Source organism: Ylistrum balloti, unplaced genomic scaffold, assembly GCF_031769215.1.
Source record: "Ylistrum balloti isolate Yb309-2 unplaced genomic scaffold, AGI_CSIRO_Ybal_v1 Utg371274, whole genome shotgun sequence".
NCBI lineage: Eukaryota > Metazoa > Mollusca > Bivalvia > Pectinida > Pectinidae > Ylistrum > Ylistrum balloti.
The window spans coordinates 436103-459511 of record NW_026782685.1 but is presented as its reverse complement, the minus strand read 5'-3'; the positions used below and the strand labels follow the sequence as shown (position 1 = coordinate 459511).

General features: G+C 33.7%; 1 protein-coding gene across 1 annotated transcript; it reads left to right on the top strand.

The window, feature by feature from the left end:
• The first annotated feature begins 3816 nt into the window (after positions 1-3816).
• On the top strand, positions 3817-8442 carry LOC132561747 (monocarboxylate transporter 9-like). Its single transcript, XM_060226447.1, has 5 exons — positions 3817-4009; positions 5720-5863; positions 6537-7328; positions 7954-8004; positions 8291-8442. The coding sequence occupies exons 1-5, from the start codon at positions 3817-3819 to the stop codon at positions 8440-8442; spliced, it is 1332 nt and encodes a 443-aa protein (XP_060082430.1).
• Positions 8443-23409: the final 14967 nt, after the last annotated feature.

Genomic DNA, 23409 nt, shown 5'->3' with positions numbered 1-23409 from the left:
CGAACTCCGGTCTCATTGTCTCAAAAGGACCTGAAGTTACAGCGGATACACTGCGTGATCGAACGTGTCATTATAGTCATTTGGCAAAAGGTACAAGGTACAAAGTATGACAATACAGTCAAGAAGTAATGTATATAATAAAAGCGAGGAAATTTTATTCGTTACTTCACTTTGCCGCCTCCGATTTCTGCGTAGAAAATCGGATCTTAAAGTCACATTGAAGTGTTGCACAGTGTGTCGACTCCGTGATCTTCAAGTTGGTGACATAGCAAACGCCGCTCAGGTAATTTTCAAGTATTTCGCTTAGCCGCTGTGATATTACACACTGCGCTAACAGCATTTCACTAAAGTGAGGTAATTTCCATGGACCTCGCTAAGCTTGTCTGGTGTTACTACACTGTGTTTGTAAGATGAGATTTCCATGTACCGAACTTACCTCAATGAGTGTTGCCACTGTAGTGAGGTATTGTGTTGCCATTATCTCGTTATCGTGGCCTTTTCGTGCTGTAATGAATACGTTATTTAGACATATATCTTTATCAAAATTTTCTTTGCTATGTAAAGTGTTTTGATGTGAGCGCGTGTATCTCATGTTTTATTTTTTTGTATATGACAGTTACATCAAACTGGTGTGTACCTCAGATTGTGGAAACCACGATGAGGACGTGGCACTTTTGTGTCTCAAGCTTTGGCGATAGTTTTAGACATGTTCATTATTCCACGCCCATCGTTAATTTCGCTGCTTCCGGTATTTGTTTCTTTACCTCGTTTGTTACATAAACCGGTAAGTGTATGGCTGGTGAAGGAGGATGTGAGGGAGAGGTGTGTATGAGGGTGTGTGAAAGAGGGTGTGGTAGTGATGTGTCTGTTTGGTGAGGGAGGGTGTGTTAGAGAGAGAGAGAGGGGTGTGTGTGTGAGGGTGTGTGGGAGAGAGTGTGTTGAAGTGTATGAAGGATTTACCTAACACCAGTGTCTATGCTGTCACGAGGGACTAACGGAATCATAAATACGCTTGCGTGTTCACCAGGTGGCATATTTATCCTACATGTAGTTGAACGCTGGTTGAAGACGATCAATTTGCGATTCCACATGACTTTACGCATTCAGCACAAATGAGATCGGCAATTTCACTTGTCATTTTTTTCAGGCAAGATGTCTTTTTTCTATAGTAAAAGTTAGAATGTTTACGATATCAGTATTTTTCATGTTTAGCCAATCAGTGACGACACGATCTAGCAATATCTAAATAAGATGTGTTTTTCTTCTGTGAATGTTTGTTATAAAACAACAAGGAAATACCATTATCATTATTATTACATTCTTTACCGCCCGTCAACACATGAAAGGTCATTAGTGCTATCAAACGGTAAAACACACAGCGATCCAAAAGGAAATAACATTAAACAAACTGACAGGTAAAAGACAAACGCTAAAAACCTTAAATGGGTATATAAACACAGGGTACGTCATTTTTAAGGTAACCTAGAATTTTACAAATTTCAACAGGGAAATATCAACATGTTAACATAACCAAAATCAAAACTCAAATGTAATAGACCAGAATAGAAAAAAAGAGATATTTACGAGTAGACATCTGAAAAAGTTCAAGAAGATTAAGACCAGGTGTTCCGGAAGAGTAAGCGTCTTCTACTTCATTGGCGACACACGTTATGTAAACCTTGGTCAATCCAAGTAAGTAACGTGTTCATTTGATAACAAGGTACACAACAACGGAACCAACAGGCAAACCATTGAGCATCAAAGACATCTAGCTTCATACAATGCAATGACGTAGAATATTTTTTCAGTTCGACAACAAACGTATCTAGTACTTTTCAACTGATTACAGACCCTGATAAGTATACCCAATTCGTTATGTAAAATGATTTTATAACTTTCACATTTCTCGTTTGATATTTTCAATGTAATTGTAGGGTTTTCTGAAACCTTGAGAGAGTGGATTGATCAGTGATATTATAACAGATAAATAAAACGCCGACGTAACGATGACAGACGGTAAAAATTTTGTACACTGATATCCGAACCATTCACACTCTGTAAAGGTATCAGAAAATGATTCCCAATACTTCACCAGAAAGATCCTCTACCGAATTTCCAGATGTAAAATGACGTCACTGAAATGCGATATTTACCTTTATAAGTATTTAAGCATTGGCTGCTTCAATAATGATATGTGCAAATAGCAATACACATATTTCTTCTCGTTCAAAAGTCGTTATTCTTCTGTGTCCTTATATATGAATGCTGTCCAATAAAGGTGCTTGTTAAATGTTTAGAAAATGTTCGTGTGTTTGGATAATATTGAATTCACATTTAAATGCTCGCCTGAATACCTCTTTCATCTCGCAAGTAAGTTGTTAAAGAGGGTTATTTTCACATTATTTTAATTAGGCTCATTGAGGCATTAAGAAGAGAGATATGCACTGTGCTGTAAGATAAACGGTATAGATAGAGACATTGATGGACTTGACGCTTTCTCTCCTGTATTACCATTTTTCTATCAATTGTTAAATCTTATTAGAATATCAACTATTAAAACCAGTATTTTCATTTAATGTATGTTTTAACATTCGTTATGATAGGCGTAGAATTCCTTTATTTCCATATCAAATGGTTAGTGAAAACATTTTCTATTTAAATGCCCGATGTACTTTAAGGACACCTCGTCATTGTAAATCAGGTATGTTGCGTATAGGACATACCCAGTAACCAGACTTTTGTATATATACAACATTACTGTAGGTAAACACGATCATCTGGCTTGACGAGTTATAAGACAACCTGTCCGCACATCACACAGGTAAGTGTATACTTACATACCAGGATTATCGTAAATACGACTGGATATATTGTTTAATAAGATAAGTTTATTTCTGGTTCAGGACTTATTTGCAAGTCCTCTATACCAGACTCAAAGAAGATACATTATACAAAATTCATCCTGGTATAGTTGTCGACATAGTGTTTCAACATGTAGATATATAAATCAACCAGTGTCTGATCGATATTTTTATCTGTGGTATAAATGAACTGATGTTTTCTTTCTAATTGTAGTAGTGTATATAACATCACCAGTACAGATCGATAATCAATAAGTTAGGTGTTATTATAGTCGAGCAATCATCCACGGGGCACAGTTCGTCCTGTAAGGAGGAAAAATAAATTACTATCAAATACGTTTACGTCTTTTTTCAAACGTATGGCCGATTGGTACAAATTCAGTTTGCATTACTGCAAATTAATAAAAGGACATCAAAATACCTCCGAATGTCATACTATACTAATGTCCGGTCTTTGTAGCCTTCACAAGGTGAAAGATTGACAGATCATGACATTTGATTAAGGGCGTGTCTGTAGACTGTAATTGTAAGTGCCTCAAAAGAAAATGAAGGTATAAAATACTATAATTACAGATATATTAACCTTTCTTTTATTATTTACTAAAATTCCAAGCAATATAATTGAGAAAAAAAAATTGGTTTTAAATGTCTGATACATTTTTTATATTCAAACTATTAAGGTGAATATATTGAACATGTTTGAACTGTATACAATTATGGAAAGCCTATAAATATTGCATGAATCAATCAGACATTCGTGCCGAATCGATAACGATATATGTTTATAATGTAAAACTATTCATTCAAAGTCTTATATTTGAAAACGTACGTATTTCATGGTCTAATGACCCCATTTAATGTAGATCATGCATAGCTATGTACCAATGTCAAGTTCACATCCGTATTGTGTTTATTTACTTCCAGTGATACACGAGCCTTCCATCAATTCAATGTCATGAGACTAACAAGGCCAGACAAAGGTTGGTCCTGGGTTGTCATGGTAGCGTCGTTTTTTATTCACGGACTCAATGGTAGCATTCTGTACGGAGCTGGCATCATTCAAGTCTCACTACTTGACAGATTCAACAGAAGTGTGTCGCTTACATCATGGGCTGGTGGAATCTTTATCTTCTTCATGTCGTCTGCAGGTATTGTTAAACCAACACTAACACAGTCAAACTTAATAACGTGCATTACATGTGTATACAGGATTTTCACTCTGTTATTCAGAAGCTTGATGTTGTTAAAACACTACTCACATTAACACTTAGTCACGTGTATACAGGATTTTCACTCTGTATCACGATGTATTCAACTGAATGGTGTTCTCTTATTTCAATTTCAATTTTATTACTTGGTGGATTAAACATGTGTTGAAATGCTTTGTACACTGAGGACATCATTTCTGCTCTCAATTTTTAGATCAAACAGCTGTGTCATTACCAGCAAGCGATATACATCTGGGCCAGATATCAAGCATTATATAGCGTCAGATATCAAACATTTTCAGATTCTAATTAAGTCATTATGCTTTGAGGTAGGACATTGGAAACAAATCGTTGGGCTTGACAATCCAGTATAACTGGTGCTGCTTCATTTTGTTTGCGAAGCTTTCGCCAAACCGCAAAATTAAAATGCAACAAATAATGAAGTAATTGTGTGTATACGTGTTTACAATAATGTCTTTGGGATACAAAAGTGACAATGTGTTTAAATGTGCACAGAGTTAACTGCTTGTACAGTACAATGCTACGTTAGTGTTAGTTTACAGGTATATAACTCCATATGTCAGTATACTTCTCTTGGTTGATAACACATTGTGCAAAGGAAGCCTTAAATTAAAAAGACATGTATGAAGATGAAATAGAAACATGACACAGCCAGTAGAAGATTAGAGTGTGGCACTGACACCTCCATCAGACAAATGTCCAGTGTGTAGCGTTCTAGCAGAAACGTACTTAGTGTACGAGATGGTAAGGAATCGACCAACTTTTCTGTGGTACTATAATCCTATGGTGCATTAAAAAAACTGTGTGACGAAATAGTAAACAAATTAAAGACCAGAAAATACACAAGATGGTAACAATGTACCATAGTCAATTAGGCTACGGCTATCTAACATTTTTCTTTGGTCCCCCTCGTCCCTGTTTAGTATTGGACCGCTGCGGCGTGTCCGAATGGCCTCCTTTTCCAACCGCCCGAAAAGGTTATTTCCTCTGTCGAGTATTTTGGAATTTTCCCAGTCATGGATAGGAGTTTGCTGTGTAGAAAGATATGTAAGTGCAGATTTATTAAAGATTGTAGACAAGTGAATATCACCTTCGTTATAATTTAGAGTAAGATACAGTAGAGCCAAACAGCTGTTTCGTCCTCCTAGGACCAGTCATTAATGCTAAGGACTTCAACTTTGAAGCCTAGGAGGCTCAAAATGACCTAAAGAAACGTCAAAATCATGACCGGGGGGATGCAGCAGCCCCAAAATCATTAAAATATGTAAATATATAGATTTATTCAATTTGAATTTGGGTTTCGATTATGATTATGTTCACATGTTGGTATTTTCTGTTTGCTTTGAATAAGATCGTTTTGGAAATGTTCTTCAGATAAAAAATCATAAATACTTCGCACCTGGTGATCTGTATCTGAACATACCTTGAAACAATCATGAAATCGATACTATGCTTCTTATCCTTTTTACATAATTTACAGCATATTATAATTTTTAAAAAAATATATGTACAATACGCCGTACTTCATTCTGCTTTCAGGTGTGATCGGCAGTTGGATCATAAATACAGAGGGGTGTAGGACATCTTTACTAATTATGTACAATACGCCGTACTTCATTTTACTTTCAGGTGTGATTGGAAGTTGGATTATAAATAGATGGGGATGTAGGACAGCTTTCTTAATTGGATCCGTGATTATGACATCAGGATTGATTGCATGTGTGTTCGTGAAGTCCTTGTCGCTTATATTTCTCGTATACGGATTTGTAGCAGGTAGGCTTTTGACAAATAGAAATGATTGCTGAAGAAATTGAGGTTGTCTTGCAGTTTTATTCTAAACTCATTATTTCTTGTTATTAGCATATAACGAAACATTCGTTAGATATTTTCAAACGTTCAGTTGTTAATATCCAGTAATTTCATTTTTAATTTACTGCAATTTACTTTGTGTAACTTTCGATCTGTAACATTATTCTGATATTTCATATTGTAAAAGATGTTCTTTGATGGTTCGAAGTTTAATTCATAGTTTTGCACCAATTTAAGTTGTGAAATGGACGATAACTTTCTCTTCTGTGTTTATTTTCCATTTGGACGTTTTACGACAGCAGGCTAGAGCCTATATAAGTCTTCTCCCTAGACAACATGGTGGTCAGACATAAACATAATACACCATACACCATAAACATACATACATACATACCATACATACATACAATCATAAATTTAGTGTTGACCGACTAATCAATTTTAAATTATGGTAGACAACTCTGTTGTTTTTTAAACTTTGATCTTATGGTTATAATACGATAATTAACAATCCAACAACTTTTCAGTTTACTATGTCTTATGATATTAAATGTGCATGTACTTTCTCTCCTATATAAGAGGAGTTGAGACAGAATGTGTGTAAAATATGTAATGCGACTTTGGTTTTGCTTATCAGGAAGTGGATCAGGTATTATTTACACCACAGGAATCGTTGTAGTGGGACTGAATTTCGAGAAAAAGAGAAGCATAGCAACTGGATTTGCGTCCTGTGGTGCAGGCGTAGGGGTTTTCATTCTATCTCCGGTGATCCAGCTTGCCAGGGAACAGTATGGAAATTGTGGGGTTTTCTTTGTAATGGCAGGCATCGCTCTTAATATGTCTGTATTTGGGGCGTTGTGTTTTCCTTCTTATCTTGAATATTACAAAGTGGAAAGACATTTGGCTGATATAAACTTATCAGTGTCTTCCCTGAGCTTATCAAAAAAGAAACGGATTTATGAAAGGGTCAAGGTATTTGCTAATATACCATTTTTTCTGATATGTTTAAGTCTCTTTTCCAGCCATGTAGGTATTTATCTGATGTATGTACATCTTCCTAATTTTGCAATATCTCGAGGTACATCGGGTTTTGAGGCTTCTTTTTTAATGTCCATTACTGGTATAATGAACTGTGTATCTAGATTATTTATAGGTTTTGCTGGCAATTCAGAACATATCTCAACTATAATTCTCTATTTTGGAACATTTTCATTGCTTGGAATATCAACAATGCTATTTCCTTTTTATGGTTCGAACTTTGTTGGACAAGCCATCTATGCTGCATTTTTAGGAACGTATTCCGGATGTTGTTATGTATTATTAGCCACTATCACACCTAATCTAGTGGGATTGAAAAATTTAGCAACAGCGTTTGGAATCGAGATGACATTCACTGGTGTAGGGACCCTGATAGGACCCCCAATAGCTGGTGAGTTTAATTTCTGTTCTGAGTAAGGCGTTTGTCATTAACATGTAACATCAATAAAGGCGTTGCATCATGTATGTCACGATTTGATTCATTTGAATATTGGTACGCACAATTAAAAATATACCAGTGTAAATGTAATTATTTAGTACCGATATCTTCAAGTTGTGAAATTTAATATGTATTGAATTATGGATCTATCAAAAAACATTCTGAAAGGAAGAAGCAATTGTATGACGGTCTTTAATTAATTTTTTGTTTATGTTGTATCTAGAGTTAAATTCATAATGCATCGTCAGCATTGATTATAGATACAAAACATTATACTGGAAAGATACATCACTACACGAATGATATAAGCTTTGTTCAATATTTGATATCTGAAATGCCTTTTGCGGACATTTTCGGGAAGCATAATATTCAAAACCTTTTACATAAACAAAACAAAAAAAAACATATAGTAAGTTTAGATGCAGAAATGTTTTGTATGAAATAATGTATCTTATTGTGCCTTGTGACGATTTAAACATTTCAGATATTGTATAATCTGTTTCCATGCATTTGACTGCTTTGACTTATTTGCTATATCTTTTGTCTCTCGTGTGATATTTAATATCTTATCGTTTAGGGTTTATATTGGATTCAGGAGGGACCTATGAAGCTTCCTTCTTTTTAGCAGGTACTGCATGTTCGCTAATATTTTTTCCCTGTATTCTGCATAACCTACGGACAACCCTCATTGCAGTACTAAATTTAATATCAAATATCAAAATTAAGAAAATAAAACAAAAATGTTTAATGATTCATATTTTCAGATCATACACTTCAATATAATTTAGCATAAAATTCAGTGAAATCTGCAAGACTGAACATGTCTTTAATATTCAATCAAACAGATTTTCGAGTAGACTAATTGACATAACATGCATAACAGTTTTGTATAAAGTTTTAACTTTATCATTCAGGTTCTTCAGCAATTATAGCTGCAGTCTTAGGATTGGCGTCTGAAGTGTTCCATCAAGTTTCTCATCCTACTGAAGCATTTATTTCTCCAGAAAATGATAAACTGTTCAAAGAGGAAAGTCAACAGCAATGTGATGGAATTATAACACAATGACACTGTTGGACAATTATGGAAATCCAAATACAATGTACAGCGAAGTCTACAGTAACGCTATATCCACTACCATAACTCGAATTCTTACCATAGAAATCCTAGCAAAATTACAACAATCAATGATATATGTTACATACTATGGAGTTTGCACGACATGCTGTCATTTTGTTTAAGTATATGCCTGTTATTGTCTTATAGTTAAAGTATATCAAGAATTCTCGTTATATTTTATAATTTGACTAATATTGTAGTTTGTTGAACACGTTATTGTTAAATTAGTTATTAATTCAATTTTGTTGATTTTTTTAAAAAGCAATTAACACTATAAATTCTTATTTTAAAGGTCACTGTGACAAAGTCTCATAGTGGCCTATCGCGATCACCCTTTGTCCTGCGTCGTGCGTCGTAAACTTTTAACATTTTCGACTGAAACCGAACCTGAACCTATTTCAGTGAAATTTTACAAACACTGACTAAGGGCGCACCAGAATAGTAAATTATATGGTCTCCAGTCCCCAGGTTTGTCCAGCGCCTTAGTTGCGGGATCAAAATAATTGAAATTTCAAATATCTCAAATTCCAGGTAATGTAGAATTAAGTTCTTGTCACGAAGAGACCTTCCGATACTTTACCAAAATTGTAATTTTCATGACCCTAGGGTCTCACATTCCGCCCAGGGAACGGGGTGCAATGTACTATAGTTTATATGCAAAAATGATGTTTGTTTATTTTCTATTGGAATGAATTAAAACCTGGTTAAAATGATAAGTTTAAGAATACAAATACTCTTCATGGATGGAGGTGTCCTACGTTGCTTTATTAAAATAATAAATTGCATGACTTCAGGGTCTCACATTCCTCTCCGGGTTGGGGGAAAATTACATTTTGTCAGGAATAATTTGTTTATTTTCTTTCAGGAATAATTCAAATGTGGTGAGAATGTTTTTATTTACTAACCCCATAGGGGTTGATGGGCGGGACCACACCTGGGACAAATTGACTGCAATTCGAATGTTCTACTTTCCTGAATGAATTTTATATAGAACAATCTTGAGCAAAAATTCTTTTAATTCAAACTCGAAAAGAATTCTTAGCATGGGACATTAGTTTATGTATTCATAATTTGCATTTGTTTGATGTGTACAGGTCAATTTACACGTGGTGTGTCACTACTCTGATTATGTGATACAAATCTAAGTATTTGAATTATTATTATTTGCACTGGTATATCACTTGAAACTCGTTTTAAAACTTGTACAACAGATATATAAAACAAATGAATACTACTTTTATACACAAATTGAGACTTGAGTGTAGTAAAATCGAATCAAGATTTGAATTGTGGCATACAAATCTTTCATCTTAGTATGATTCGTCATTGAAGTTACAGACTAAAATTGTTAAGACCTGGGATACGATTAAAGGGAAAAAATTAAAAAGTAAAACTTATACTGGTAATTATTGTCTTATTGAATTTGAGTTTTGAAATATGAATATGTTGATTAGGTTTTTCGTGTGTGTGTGTTTTTTTTTATGTGTTTTTTAACACATGTCTAATCATTTTTGTGTCTATTGATCGGTGTTTGATTGGTGTTTGAACGTAAATATAAACAAGACTTCATAACCTTTTGCTGTATTAGTTATTCAATTATACCTGCCCTTATCTTTTCTATAAGCAGACAAATACTAATAAGAAATAAGAAATATGTTATAATACCGCTTTCAATGTTTACACTCTATTCCTAACCTGCTATTTCTTTCTGCACAGTTGTTCCCACCTTCAGTTTTTAACATTATTGACGAGACTTCATTGCCATGCGTGAAAAATATTTTTGGAGGAAAGAAATATTTCCAAATGAGATAATGAAAATATAATTGACACAAGCACTGTAAATGTGAAACTTCAATTCACTTGTCATACTGTAAGCGGTAAGGTCATCCTTAGTTTTTTCTGTAATAATCGGTGTGGTTAATAACATAGGACAATCCACATATACCTGCGCACAATTTTCCATCGGAAAGATATTTTTAAAAGAGAATGTGATGAGGTATGCGGATGATTTATTCTTCAAAAAACATTTCTTATGTAAGAACACTTTATTTTTCCGCCCTCCAAACCTCCATACTCCATTCTAAACTAAAGGATCGCTTTTGCTCTCTTGCTTTGAGGGCTTTCCTCTCCAAAAAACGTGAACGGTGGTATAAACATTGTGAAATATACGGTAACGAATTTCGTATTTAAAAAAAAAGTATAAATTAAAGAAGAAATATACGATGGACGAAATCATAAAAATGATCATGTTCTTGGTTCATAACATCTTCGGCGAGTTTGGTTTGAAAATCTTCCAATAGACTACTGGCATACCTAACAGCGCACCTCTGTTACCTTACTCGTTTTTGTTTTCATACGAGGCTTAATCTATTAAAGAATTTATCAAAAGGGTCCACAAAGACCTTGCTAAGTCGTTTAATTTTACGTTCGGATAAATTGATGACGTCTTGTCAATAAATAACAAGAAATTTGTTGACCACGTCCATAGTATATATGGTCTCTGTCTTGTATCTCGATCTTTTCCTACAACGAAACCAAGCTGTATGATAACCGTGATTATTTCAATTTCCCTATTGTGAATTTTCCATTTCTGGATAATGAAATACCTGCATCTCCAATCTATATTATTTATATATCACAGCTGATTTCGATATTCAAGATTCTGTCCCCATAATCATGATTTTCGTGTCAACTGACGGACAAACTCGTAACACAATGTTCCGCAGGTTTATGAAAATAAAGTTTTATGGTCGCCATAATGATCGCATTTGGAAATATTCTATTTCTTTGTGTGATATGAAGATGATCATGTTCGAAGCTCGTTCGTTTGCCTATTGATTCCATTGTTGTATACCTTGTTCTTATTTGAGAACGTGACATGAAACAAAAAACGCTCACTCTTTCGGAACACCTAAGTCTTATTCTCCATGTACTTTGCTTAGGTTTTATGTGTTTTAGATTATGATTATGTTGAATGCTAATATTTTGTGATGTTTTTATACATTCGTTTTTGCATTTCAATTCATGTGATATCATTTCCGAGAGCCATATCCTCTTTCGCCGTTCGTTGATAGTACGCAATCTTTGACTCAAAGCGTAAATTAGTTATAATTATTAGTAAATATGTTTGTCTTGATCGTTATTGTCTTCTTCCATCGGAAATCAATTCTATTTTACCATCATGTCGTATTTAATTATTGAGTAATTGATATGTTGTCCTATCGTATCTTGGTTGTTTTGAGTGTCGAGACATGTTATGAGTAGATGTATCAGTTCTGTAACATATTATCGACAGAAGTATGTGTATTAAGAATTAATACCATTAACATTGTTTGCCTATTCACATGACTTGCTCTGTTCTTCCAGCCTTTAACATTTAGAGATGATGTAGCAATTCATGTTTTGAGGGTGTCAAGCACATAATTCTTTTTTTATTATTATTTTTCCAAAAGACAAATCATTTTATCTATCTTAAAACAAATACTTATGGCATTGTTGAATGATTGAACTTCCTATTGGAGACTTTGTTGTCTCTCATCCACTGCATGTGCATCCTCAACGCAAAACAATTAATTTCCTCCTAACTTCATGAACCTTTTTTATCATTTTACCATCAAACATCAAAACAAATGATTTAGAATCAACCTCTCTGGCTTTCTACTAAGCAATGAACGCATTCGGATCTGATGGATATTCCATAGGACTTTCATCATCGAAAGGATTAGTGAGCCAGTATTATGCAATTTTTAATTATTCGATTTATTTGACAAGACTAGTTAATATATTTCTCATTAGAAGTGAAGTCCCTATGGCTATATAGCTGATGACTGCTTTCCAACATAGCTACGGGTTCTATCAAAACATCTTTAGTATTACTGGTCAATATGTCATATACATCTCGAGGCACTCTTGAATGATATGTACCTGGTACATGTTGTAACGGTTTACTATGTGATTCACATTATTTAGTATTTTCTATTTAACATTTTAACGCACAAAGAGCCCGAACGAGTTCTGGGTTAAGCTTTCCATTTGTAGGAAACTCGCTCGCCATGGCTTTTGCCCAGAATAACTCTACATCTAAACTTTAAATTGGTAAAGGCATGGTTATTGTATATAGTTTACATGTATATTGAATATAGATTCATGTAAAAGATTAAAATACTTTGAACAAAAAGCGGACTTCTTCATCATCAGTTCTACTTTCAACAAATTTAACTTTAACAAGTTTTGATTATATTAAGTCTTGTAAAATCTGTTCGGTTTGAAAATATTTATTTTGGAATCTTCTGGAGACAGATTAGTGAGTCCGCATAAAAGATTAACATGGCGGATGTCGTCTTCGATGAAACAGAAGGCGTTTACTCCTCCGGAGCATATGGACGTGTTCGCCTTGTACTTGTGCAAGAGTCTCCGTGTAGATCTTTCTTTTTTTCATAATTTGCGCCAGTTTTTATTTAAATTGTGATTGGATTTTGATGATGTTGCCACGGTGGTATTTTCTTGATGTTTTTAGTACTCTATATGATCTGCATAAATACAATAACCGTTACCGTCTCAATATTTCTCTAATCACATTCGATGTTGGTCGAGTCTGCGAAATACTAAAACAATATTGTTTGCTGTGTATTGTGCTCACTAGACATTTAACGAATCTCCTTTTTATAACCTATTAATTTTTTTATGTTTTATATGTTTTTTTTTCCGTTTTGAATTAACTACAACGATGACAGTTGCTTCTCCTTTAATCCTTTGCTATATATATGTATGCAAGCCACCTCACTACCATCATATAGTACCTTCGTATCACAAAGGAAGGTGCTTATTGGATTGTTTTAATTGTCACACAAATGTACATCCATTCATCCTACATATAAATCTATAACTCTTGTTAACAAACATATGTCTCCTCTCCTTTCAGGTAAATATATGTTTGCTACTTTTGTATAGATGTGAAAAAGAAAATATGTTGTTTTAAATCGTTACTTTTATTTGACTTTTTTTTTTTACTGTGAACAATGTTGGTAAGTTTTTACTTATATATTAAATATAGCAATTCTTGCACACATAATTACAATAAGGTTCTTCATCGGCATTGGGTGATAAGACTTTAAAAAACAAAAAGCAATATTAAGAGCAAGCAAAATGTCAAACAGCACACTACGTCCATATTTGATGAACACGTGTTTTGACTTAATATCTCTCATTAACCGTGTGTGAACAGAACTGTTTTTGAAATCTCTACGATATATAATATTTCAGATATAGTTCGCAACGTTCTCTATCGTGCAGAACTGTATTGATATCTTAAACCTAAAAATATTCTTAGTACAATAAAACAAACTTGACTATGTGTATGCATTCTTATTCTGCGTTTCATTGAAGCACACATGGATGCAACTGATACGAATGATATCTTCTATATTTAAGTGCACTCCATCAAATCTATAGAGCTGACGGACATAAAAAAATCTAACCATAATCCACTATCATTATCAACCCTCTCTTGATTAATACAGCTTTTTCTATCTCTGATGTGTTCAGTTTTAAACAACACATTACTGACCAAAGAGCCACTTATACATCCATGTATATACATTTTCCAGGCAAATCTTCTTCATTTTAGCGTACCATTTTGTTCTATTGAAATGCTTGGTTTGATTTAACGTCCTAAGGTCACTAAAGGATAACCCATCGATGTACGCAAGGTGAAAACATGTTAAAAATGTTTTCTGGGAGGCTGCAATATGTACACGTAAACCTGTTATAGAACTGATGTCGATTGTACAATGCTACAACATGGGAGCATAATACGGAAGGCCCCCAGGAGGATGTCCCGCCTGGTCACATTATCCTGAGAAGAAGCAAAGCAAAACTCTACGTAAATGCTGAACTTTAATCAATGAGTAGTAAACAAACCCATTTCTCATATAACAGCAGGTACAACTCTTACACCTTACCTGAAGGGCAATGTAGACTATATGATTAACAGGCCAGAAAACGTTAATGCTGTGTGAACCATATTAACATCAACATTAATGAAACTTCTAGAACAATATCTACTTTATTAAAAAAAATACAATTCACCTAAAGAACAAGCCCTGGTTTAATTCGGCGTTCAGACGTCACATTCGTCTCCGCGACAAATTAAGACGAGAAGCCATGTCGAAGTATGACTATAGTATTAATCATTTACATAAAGCAGCAATGATCAAGGTGTATGATAAATAGCTGTATTAAACTGTGATATCAGTGTAGATCACCAGAAACTTTAGTGGAAATTATTTAAAATCTAATTTTATACAAATCATCATTTTCTGATATTCCTTTATTACTTTCCAAATATAACCAACAACACTGTTGTAATGTCTTCTATGATCCATAAAACAGAACAATTCTTGGATAGTAAACAAAGAGGATATCATAGATCAATCAAACTCGTTTTATCTAAACGCTGGAGTGCCACAGGGGTAAGTCCTGGTTCCTCTCTAATTTCTAACATATGTAAACGATGTTGATGGAAACATGTTAAGCATAGACTGTTTAATAATGAACCGGTAAATAGACTGAAAATTGGTGAGATTGAAACTAGCATGAATAACGATTTCATATTTTTTCCGAAATTTAGTCGAAAGAAATTGTCAATGAAATCAATGCAGACAAAACCAAAAATCATACAATACGTAGCTTTACCATCTGCTCAATATCAGTATATACTTTCAGGTCTCAATTTCTCCAGTGGTGGTAGCTGGTTAACCATATCGATCGTGTTGCTAGGTCAGCATATAAACACTACATAACAACAGCAATCATAATAAAACTTATAATGTTCCTTAATGCATTACGCATCAACGTCCCAACGGGAAAATATTATTTGTGTCTCTTTTAATTAATTATATCAACATTAATGCAAGAATTTTCTGCCTTTTTTATGCTATCCCAACAAATAATCATACCGCTGTACAAAACTGCTCTGATCCTGCTGAAAACACGAGTGTAGCAGAGTTACTTCAGGACTTCATTAGATATACCATTTTCCCCCTAGTAATTACTTTAATATCCATGTGACAAAGCCTTCGTCTGTTAGTTATCTATCATGATATTAAGTTCGAATAGCAGACAGCCATTTATGAAATCTTTACAAATTAATATCGAGCCATCTTAATATTATTATATAGGTCACCTATGTATAACTGTATAAGCCACTTGATTTGCGCATTCTGTTCAGTTTTCTATGAAGAGACTTCCATAGAATGTTCCTGTGTAATCCATGCTTTCGAAAACACCAAAAAAACGAACAAACATTCGCAGCTCTTCCGAAGAAATCAGATTACTTGATATATTTTGGTATGACGTGTGAAAAAAAAAATCGAAATATAGTTTTTATCAGCGCGAGGGTCTGTGTATAATAACACAGGGACATTTTTTTCGTTTTGTTAATGTTCATTTCATTTTGTTTTGTGATGCCATAAAAAAAGTATTCATTTCATAATCATACATTGATCATCGTAAAGAAACGATTCATGAAATATTGCAAATATAACCCTCTTCCAATAGCGAGGTATTGCGCGCTGGTCTTGGGTGTAGATGTATGCCTCAAAGTGATTCCAGGCAAAATTTATTTCACCTGGTATGAATTTTGAATCTCATGTATTTAAATGGCCAGAGGAAAACGAACATGTTTAAAGGTTACAATATATTCGGTGTGAAAATAACAGAGAGCTGTATTGCATCCGTTAATTTCCCTCAGCATTTTTTCCTTTTGACATTCCTAATACGTTTGTAATAATTAAAAACGTGACCAAACAGTTTCTACATATTCAATAACATAGTAAATATAAAATTGGAGCGCCTATACAGGTATTGATAGTCCATTATTATTCCAATTTACTACCGCTTGTTCCACTATTACCAAACTCCAAATATTAAAAGCCTAAGTGAGTATTTATACAAGCAAATTAGGTATTAATCGTTCAGGCTGAAAATGCATGCGTTGCTTGCTTTATTTACACTATTGTTTAAAACAATGAACAAATGATTAACACCATTGAGAGGAATCAGTATCGCTAACTTTTTTATCTTTTTTATTTGTTTAACTGTATCAGATGTAAATGAATTCATGAAAATACAAGGGAAATATCATTCATTTGCTGCAGCATATCACAGTACAGAACGACATCAGATCTCTATCCCCTCAACGACATTCATGCATGTAAACATGTAGCTACACCACAACACAGCATTTCCCGCACAATTCTCCTGCACGTGTCACTTGGGTGCCAAACAATACGAGTTATGTCCCTTCCCATATCCTACCATCCGGGGTTTAAGTTTATATAACATGGCTATAATCAGCTATATAAATATCGCCGTGCTTTTCTATGTTTCAAACATATAATAAATAATATTAGTGTGTTTGGCCCCTAGGAAAATCTTATTTTAAGACAAAAAATGTCAAAAAGAACTGTTATGGAATGTAATATAACATAGGTGTAATATTAATCCACAAGCATTGCATTTTGTTTACAAACGCACGTCGTTAAATCTGTCACGATCCAATGCATACGCTGCAGCGGCCTTGTCTTGACATCTGATACAGTTTACCTGCATATGCCAGCACCCTGTTGTCCTTGTCAGCACTCTATGAGCATATTGATGTCAACTGCGTTAAGTCGTAATATGCACCGCTCAAAGAATACCAGCATCATGGCCACATTTTCAATAACTGACTTACACACACCATGCAATAGTTTTGTAAAACTAATTTTACCTCTGAATACCCGTCACTGTACAGGCGATATAAACTTTATATCATGATGAGTGGGTAGGTATTCCTGCTATGTTATATTAGTACCTGGCAATATTGATAAAATGATTGCAATGACCGACTTTGACATCATATCTTTTTGTAGACATATATTCTATACAAGCTAGCCAAAGATTGCTTTGTCTCCTACATCAGCTAGCCAAAGATTGCTGTGTCTCCTATATCAGACATAACCAATGATAATTCATATACAAATGTACGTCATAAGCGTAATACATTCTGAAATCAGTGACTCTGTTTGGTCACGTGTCCATGTCTTTGTGTAGTAGGACTGTTCCTTCTTTAAGATTAACCCAGGTACTGTTTGGGGTTCTGATCAGCACGCCGGTAGCCAAAGAATTATACAAGGTAAATATGTCAACTAGCATGTACAACTTCCAATCATGCCTCATGCATCAGTAATCACACACCACCAAGGCCGGGCTGCATTCATAATACACAACTGAACCTCACGCGAGCTTTTAAAGATGGCTGTCGTTAATGCAGATTGTTTTTAAACTTAATCAAACACAATGCTTTTAAATGCACGACAAGTTTAACATATCATGAAACTATCGCATAATTGAAGAAAACACATTCGCCTTACATTTATATATACTCCGTAGTATACCAATCAGCGCTTGACAGTTCGGGAAAGTGAAAGTAGGCTTACCAATATCGAACTAATCCGAACCAAACGTTCGTAATTAACTTTTCAAACAGAAAAAAGAAGTCGGAATTTAAACCAACACTCATTTGATGGAAACAAAAATATCTTCTTTTTATTAGCAATGCACATGTATTGTAGTAGCTGCTGAAAAAAAAGTCCTTCGCTTCCATACAGCTACTAGTCAGAGGTTGAGGTGCCTTCTTACTTGTAATGATCCACCATGTGAGAAATGTAAAGAATTTTTAAGGTTTTATTTTTCCTTTGAATCCACTCTCATATTCCTTATTTGGTAGACTTACATATATGATATACATTGTATTTGTCCTGTTACAGCAAGCTGTTTTATCTCTCTGTAAATAAGTAGGTCATGGAATGCCTCCTAGATAACAGTAACATTATCTCATACTTTTAATCCCTTAGTATTGCACAAACACATATTACTGTTGATCTAATATATACTGCATGTATTCTTCTTTCAAAAATAGGTGATGATATATGCTCAGACAAGTTTATCTATGAAACATTGGTGACCCTGACCCAAATTATATGAGGTATAATTTAGCTTGCCATACTTGAAGTATATAATTTTTACAGTAGATTGAGAGCAAAAAGTACAGGATTCTGTCTTACCTTACTTCATTGGGATTTCCTCAGTCTGGTGACAAAAATAATGAATTAGTAAAACCATAATGATGATATTTTTAAAATTACTTTTGGTATATAAAAAGTGACCAAATTAATTCATGAAAAGCATTATAGATTACTAGTATTTTAATGTATTAAAAGCAGTCAAGTTGTGTTTAATTATAAATCAGCATAAATGTACATAACAAAGACAGCAGTGTTCTTACTGCTACACTGTGTAAATATTTAAGCCATATAAGGGGAAAATCGAATAAAACTAGGAAAAAGGATTAATAGATGTTCCAGCTACACTGAACTTGTGTTGTAATCTTCTTGCATTTCAGAATGTAAATGTTCAACAGGACAATAATTCACCATGGGCGTAACTGATATATCTATCTCCCTTTCTCATAGTTGTCAAATGAATGATTTTTTACCTGGCTAGCGACAAACAGGAAAACACACAACCTAATCAACATAATCAAAAGTAATGTAGGCTACATAGGCCTACCAAAACTGCAGAATTACTCAACCTCGAACTTAAGCAGGTTCTCATACATTTTCATTCAGAAAACAGGTCCAGTAAAGGTCTTTATTTGTCGAAGTCTAGACTGAAATATGCATGCAAGTTACAACAAAAACTTAGTTATGTTGATGTACGTGAAACAATATCAAATGCATCACCGTTTAATTGCATCAATACTGAATTATCTTGAAAGTGAACAGAATAACTGTTTACTGTGACGATTATGATATATTTTCAAACATTTGATTTTTCAAAGTTTGAATTAAGATTTGAATAGTTTTATTACATATAAATATTATCCATATAATTCAAGAAGCAAATTCCCGTCTCTGTTTTAACAAAGAGTGCACATGCAAGATAACAGAGCATTTTCGTTCCACCATCTTGGACCCAAGTTGGTACACTTCATCAAACGGAACCACCCGAACCGGTTCGGCACGTTCCATTACGAGATCTTTAGATTCGTACCGGTACATTTGGTACAAACCAGATAAAGGAATGCACGGCTAGAAGCATTTCATGTTGATAAAAATATCCCCTAAAAACATACTTATACCTATGTGCCATATTCAGTAAAAGCATTAAACTTCTTGGTCATATCAGCAATCTCTGAAAAACAAGCAACACCAATTTAACACAATTGCACTGCTTTAAAATGAAATTATACCACAGAATCAAACAGAAACCAGTAAAAACACTATTTAGTTGTAGTGAGCAGCAACTGTTGAATTGCTGTAACAAAAGTATGGAAGTCCGAGATGAACTAGTAACAAAATGAAGATTTGAAAAGAAGCAAAGATATATTGTCTCTTAACGTATTTGCATTTACCATGTAAACAATCGTGTTTGTCATAACATGCTCGTCTTTTGGGCGCAGGATATTACGATATGAAGTTGTCTGTCTACCCGAATGATAAATCTGAAAACAATAGTTTTCTTAGCTCTGACAACATTAGTTTGAAATACATATGAAAGACATTTTGTACAAATGTTATCCTGAAAAAGTACATGGATAGTAAGACCAGATGTACCAGAAGAGTAGGCGCCTTGTGCTTCATCGACGACATCCGCCAAGTAATGTCACGTTCTCAAATGAAAACAATATATACAACAACGAAAACAACAGGCATACTAACGAGCATCAAACCCGTCCAGCTTCATAACACAGAAAGAAGTGAATATATCTCCATTAGATCACTATGGCGACCGTAAAATTGCCCCATAATTTTCATTAACCTGCATCTTTTGAAACCCTGTGTTACGAATTGTCTGTCAGTTGACGCTTTCTTGCAGGAAACTCGTGACAATGGGAGCAAAACAATGAATAATGAATCAATGGTGACATGTACACACCATAGGTTAGATACGCAGGGTTAATGCTGTCAAGAAAGGGAAAATACACCAATTCATCATGCTTATTACACAGCTCAGTGAAAGCTGTCTGTTCACGTTGGTTTCGTTGTAAGAATAGAACGAGATAAGCGGTCGTTGTAGAAGAGTTTGTCGTGTCTTTTATTTCTGAGTCTGGTGGATGTATACGATGGACGTCGTATATTGAATTTCTTACTATTTAAAGACAAGACGCCATCAATATATCTGAACGTGAAAGAAAATGACTTTTCAATGTCTTTGTTATCCGTTTTGATAAGTTCTGCAATCGATTCAGCCTTGTATGATAACAAAAACAAGTTAGCCATCAGAGAGTCACTGTTAATCTCCATATGTATGCCTATAGTCTGCTGGGAGATCTTACCACCAAAGATATTTTTAACCAGAACCTCGATCATGATTACTATTGCGTTCTCTGTATATTTCCTGATTTTGACGTATTTTTCATGCAATAAGCTTCAGTATAGACTTGCTCATAATATCATTTATATGGTCTGTCCATTTACCATCACTACTGAATATTAAAGCTAAATGTTTGTGAGGTATGACAAAACTAGCTGTATTGTTGGCAAATAAAATATTTCAGAATTAAATACTTCATCATTCTCTTTTTATAGAGAAAAACACCGATCCTGTTTATATGGATTGGAACTAGTTTTATAGTTAATATATATTGTTTTGCCCTGGTAACTTTATTACATAAGTAACATCTTGTATAATTTCAATATGATCATATGTTTATTATTTCATAGAGATAAGTACTTTTGTTTGTGTTTTCCACAGAGTCAATCATATCGTGTATTCCAGGCGAAGGACCGCGCTTTTAGAAATACCTAAACGTATATTGAACGTTGTTTAAAACCCCTTTGTCGGCACTTTTGTTTTCTGCTACAAAGATAACTTTAGTCATTCTATTACTTCATACCATTTCATTTTGATTTGATTTATAAAGTAAACCTTCATGCTAAACTCTGTTATGTAATATCATTTTATGGTCATAACAATTGACTAAGGTATTATGTATTTTTAACCAGTGGTTAATTGTTGAATCATGCGGTAGAAATCCTGACACCTGAATTTTTATCATATCACAACCTTTCCAATAATTTAACATATATTTCAGAAGTGCCTTTTCAATTATAAGAGTTAGTGGTTTGGAATGTCATTGTAGTCTGTTTTTCAATCTCATACACTGTTATTCATTCAGTGTTTGTCATTTGGCTACGGAAGCGTATTCCGGCCACGTTGTTTTATTTTATCTCGAAATTTTGAGTTAGTGTCTCGAAATTTCGAGTATTTGGCAGTAAAATAATAATCTTACAATTTATAACCGTCTATCTACTGTTTTATGGTATTTGTTAAAAGTTCATTAACTTTTAAAATGTAAAGGCAATCTGCCAGTGTTTTCTGATCTTTATCAGTCATAATAATAATGTAAAGGTTATCTGCCAGTGTTTTCTGATCTCTATCAGTCATAATAATAATGTAAATGTTATCTGCCAGTGTTTTCTGATCTTTATTAGTCATAATAATAATGTAAAGGTTATCTGCCAGTGTTTTCTGATCTTTATCAGTCATAATAATAATGTAAATGTTATCTGCTAGTGTTTTCTGATCTTTATCAGTCATAATAATAATGTAAATGTTATCTGCCAGTGTTTTCTGATCTTTATTAGTCATAATAATAATGTAAATGTTATCTGCTAGTGTTTTCTGATCTTTATCAGTCATAATAATAATGTAAATGTTATCTGCTAGTGTTTTCTGATCTTTATCAGTCATAATAATAATGTAAATGTTATCTGCCAGTGTTTTCTGATCTTTATTAGTCATAATAATAATGTAAAGGTTATCTGCCAGTGTTTTCTTATCTATATCAGTCATAATAATAATGTAAAGGTTATCTGCCAGTGTTTTCTGATCTCTATCAGTCATAATAATAATGTAAAAGCAATCTGCCAGTGTTTTCTGATCTTTATCAGTCATAATAACAATGTAAAGGCAATCTGCCAGTGTTTTCTTATCTATATCAGTCATAATAATAATGTAAAGGTTATCTGCCAGTGTTTTCTGATCTCTATCAGTCATGATAATAATGTAAAGGTTATCTGCTAGTGTTTTCTGATCTCTATCAGTCATAATAATAATGTAAAGGTTATCTGCCAGTGTTTTCTGATCTCTATCAGTCATAATAATAATGTAAAGGTTATCTGCCAGTGTTTTCTGATCTCTATCAGTCATAATAATAATGTAAAGGTTATCTGCTAGTGTTTTCTGATCTCTTTCAGTTATAATAATAATGTAAAGGTTATCTGCTAGTGTTTTCTGATCTCTATCAGTCATAATAATAATGTAAAGGTTATCTGCTAGTGTTTTCTGATCTCTATCAGTCATAATAATATTGTAAAGGTTATCTGCTAGTGTTTTCTGATCTCTTTCAGTTATAATAATATTGTAAAGGTTATCTGCCAGTGTTTTCTTATCTATATCAGTCATAATAATAATGTAAAGGTTATCTGCCAGTGTTTTCTTATCTATATCAGTCATAATAATAATGTAAAGGTTATCTGCCAGTGTTTTCTTATCTATATTAGTCATAATAACAATGTAAAGGCAATCTGGCAGTGTTTTCTCATCTATATTAGTCATAATAATAATGTAAAGGTTATCTGCCAGTGTTTTCTGATCTTTATCAGTCATAATAATAATGGAAATACTACACAAAAATAGAATGGAGATACAAGTACATTGTTTGCTACCTCTCATATCTCCCATTACAACCGGACATCTTTTGTTATATTTTTAATTCTATTATTTTTTCATTTACATGTGTTTTTGAAAATCAAAGGAAATGGCATCAAGCGATGGAAGAAGGCATGGAAAAATTATAAATCGTAAGTC